A 3,679-nucleotide genomic window follows, 5' to 3' on the forward strand; every position below is an offset into this window, starting at 1 on the left:
GTGTGTGTGTGTGTGTGTGTGTGTGTGTGTGTGTGTGTGTAAAAGCAAATGGGCAAAAAAGGCTTTCATTCAATAACCTGCTTGATTTGCTAGCCTAGAAACAAGATTTAAGAAGCATCTCTTTCCTTTTCAACAGGGTGAATCGGTGAAATACTTCCTGGATAACCTGGATCGGATTGGCCAGCTGGTGAGATGTAACTATTTATAGTCCACAGCGGTTAAAGTTAGGCAGGGCATTCTTGCAGATGCTTGAATATGCCTGGTTTAAAACTAGTAAACATAAGTTCCAAATACTTTAATCAAGAAAACAGTACCCCCCTGAAGTGTGTTAAACTTTGGCCTATGCAACTTGATATGTTTGAATATTTTACTAAGCCTTTGTATTGACAAATAAACAGGAATACAATGAAAAGTTACATGAACAAAAACAAAAATCCACATCTTCTTCTGTCTCCTCTCTCGCCATCTTTGGACCACATCCACTTCCTATGCTGATCTGTTCACAATTCCCCCGTGCAGCAGTGTGAATTTTACAAGAAATTGTCCATTGAGCTCCTACCACCTGTAAGGGCCACAGTAATGGGGAAAACAGCTTGGGTTCTTGCAAAAGGTCTAACGGGGAGAAAAGGTGAGATGAGGATGTACTGCTGCTCATCTTCCTGAGCATAGAGAAAGACAGAAGAATTTCATCCATTTCAGTGTTGTACCTATAGGTAGCAGTGAGATTGGCCAGTACTTACAACAGAATTAAACTTGTGGTAGTGGTCAGCACATACCTACTGTGGAAGGATGCTGTCACTAAAGCTTGCAAGATGTTGTTGTTGTTGTAAATGTATTAAGCTTTTTAAAAAACAGGTTTAAAAGATAATTTCAATGACATTATGGAGACTTGCATTCATTAACACAAATTAATAGTTTTATGGGCAAGAATATCCTAATAGTAAAGTAGTTTCCAATCTGGAAAGGAAGAATTGAATTTAAATATGCAGAAGGGATGAAACTTTGAAGGAAAGTACTGGATCTATACATAAACTTTCACATGCTCTATCACATTCTTCCATCTTTCAACAGCAAATTTTCAATGTACAATCCATTGGTCGACAAGTCCATTAATTTTGATCTTGTATAGTAAGTCCTTCGCCTTGGTCACTCAGTATCGGATGTCACCTAGAGCTCCTAGAACTGGAACATTATAGCTCCCCACAGTTATCATTACATTGAGATATGATAAATTTTGTTTTTAAAATGCCAGCTGATGCATATTTTAAAAGGAAGATCTGAGGCAGTTTGACACTATTCTCTTTTCTCTTACAGAATTATTTCCCCAGCAAACAAGATATTTTGTTGGCCAGAAAAGCCACCAAGGGAATCGTAGAGCATGACTTCATCATTAAAAAAATCCCTTTCAAGATGGTGGATGTGGGTGGACAGAGGTCTCAGCGTCAGAAGTGGTTCCAGTGCTTTGATGGGATAACTTCTATTTTGTTCATGGTTTCCTCCAGTGAATATGACCAGGTTCTCATGGAAGACAGACGCACAAACAGACTGGTGGAGTCCATGAACATCTTTGAGACAATAGTCAATAACAAGCTCTTCTTTAATGTTTCTATCATCCTATTCCTGAACAAAATGGATCTCCTTGTAGAGAAGGTAAAGACAGTCAGCATTAAGAAGTATTTCTCAGACTTCAAGGGTGATCCTCACAGGCTAGAAGATGTTCAGCGTTACTTGGTGCAGTGTTTTGACAGAAAGCGGCGGAACCGCAGTAAGCCACTCTTCCATCATTTCACAACTGCCATAGACACTGAAAATATCCGCTTTGTGTTTCATGCAGTAAAGGACACAATCCTTCAAGAGAATCTGAAGGATATTATGTTGCAGTGAAGAAGAGCACCCCTTGTCTTGTTGAAATCTACCCGGGGTTATAAGTCAAAGCTTTTATTTTATCTTTATGGCTCTTGCATGTGGTTTTAGGACCCATGCTATTCACTTGGCTCAGGAATGCTGAAACTAGCCAGTCATGGAGGCAGAAGGAGTCCAACATTGATGTTAGCTACTGAATCATTTGGACGAGTAACACTACTGAAAAAAGTGGCCGTTGTAGGGTTTGACACCTAGTTTGGAATGTTGAATAACACAATCACCTTCCTATCTTAGAAAAATCTAACTCTGACACTCTATGTAAGGAAGACTTTTCATGAAAACTGTTGTTTTGCAAGGACAGTAACTGTGCAGACTGCCTTTCTCTGTAGTTTGGAGGTGCTGAGTTAACCAGTCAAACTAATGTAAATTATAATGAGGTTGGTAGTTGTACTAGAGAATAAATGGCAATATATTAATCACAACTCCACATGTAATCTTTAAATATGTAACCAGATCTTGCTTGCATGTGCAGTGTTTGCCAAAGATCTGGAGTCCACTTATCAGTGTGGATGCACAATTCTTGTCTGACGGTCTTGCATCAGTCTCTTGAGACACGCAAGTCTAGGACTATAAATGAAATGCAGTAGAACTATAAATGAAACCCACCAGGCTATGAGAGTCGTCTGTCCTGCCATTCCGAAGTCAAATGGAGGAGAAAATTAAGGCCTGGCTGATGTGGACAATATTTTGTTTTGCACTACATATACAGTGTCTTACATCATGGGAAACTGACTTCCACAGTAATACAGCTTGAGGCACGTACTAGAACATCTGACCACATATCTGCACATAGTGGCTGCTCTAGTGAGGTGTCATTTACGGAAATTCATCACTGTTCTCACACCTGCAGTTGGCAGTATTTGTAAAGCTCCAGTCTCTCAAATAACAGGGCTTTATCTGTCTCCAAATGTGTGGAAGCTGATTAAACTTTTTAGCAAAATTTTTGGTGATAGAGCAGCTGCTTGATTAGTTCCTAACAGCTGACCTTACACTTCTTACACAAGAAGAGCCAGCACTCTTGAGATCCCAATTTTACAGCTGCACTGATACGTTCGGACAGCAGGACCCTGCTGTAAACTAGCCCATTTTTAATCTTTTTCTTAATGGGATCTTTAGCGTATATTAATTTATATATAGTATGAGTAAACTGTCAAAATTAGTTGCCCATTTCAGGCAATGGTGTACACGTGTGAAATTGCAAGAGGCTGTGAATAATGTTGATGTGAACTGTTGACTTTCTAGCTCTCTAAACTTACGTAGTTAACTATCAGGTGCCTTTCTTTGTGTACAGATAATTCCAACTGTGTCTACTACAATGAGGTACATAAACAAAATGTAAGATCTGCCTTTTATTTCAATGCTGTAGTGTCTTTTTTTTTTTTTTTTTTTTTTTCAGTGTACTTTCAAACACAAATGTTTACCGTGCAGTTGGGACCATAGTTTGACTTTATTTAAAAAAAATCGGAAGGGCTTTCTCTAGCTAGACCAAGTCAGTAGAATCTCTGTATTTCTTGTCCCCTTTAAAACTGTAATGACATGTCAAAAAAGGAACACTTCAGCATTTAATCCATGAGGAATGCTGATCTAAAAAGAACCCTGCTCGGGAGTTTTCACATGTTTAACTTGGATAAAATCTAGAATCCTTCCTTTTGTGGCTTGCAGAAGTTCATTTCTCTGTGTGTGGTATACGCAGCTTCCTAATGCAGAAATCTGCTGCCCTTGTAGCTTTCTTTGTGCTGGCTTCAGGAGTGAAAAG

The 3,679-nt window shown here is 39.0% G+C and overlaps 1 protein-coding gene across 1 annotated transcript in view; it reads left to right on the forward strand.

The window, feature by feature from the left end:
* GNA12 (G protein subunit alpha 12) overlaps positions 1–3,280 on the forward strand; it is a 75,065-nt gene extending 71,785 nt beyond the window's left edge. The window contains exons 3-4 of the mRNA XM_026650602.2: positions 137–187; positions 1,315–3,280. Of these exons, the coding sequence (XP_026506387.1) occupies positions 137–187; positions 1,315–1,884 (621 nt within the window). The 3' untranslated portion in view covers positions 1,885–3,280. The remainder of the gene's footprint in view (positions 1–136; positions 188–1,314) is intronic.
* The last annotated feature ends 399 nt before the right edge of the window (positions 3,281–3,679 follow it).

Source organism: Terrapene carolina, unplaced genomic scaffold, assembly GCF_002925995.2.
Source record: "Terrapene carolina triunguis isolate 2854851 unplaced genomic scaffold, T_m_triunguis-2.0 Scaffold93, whole genome shotgun sequence".
In the NCBI taxonomy this organism is placed as follows: Eukaryota; Metazoa; Chordata; order Testudines; family Emydidae; genus Terrapene; species Terrapene triunguis.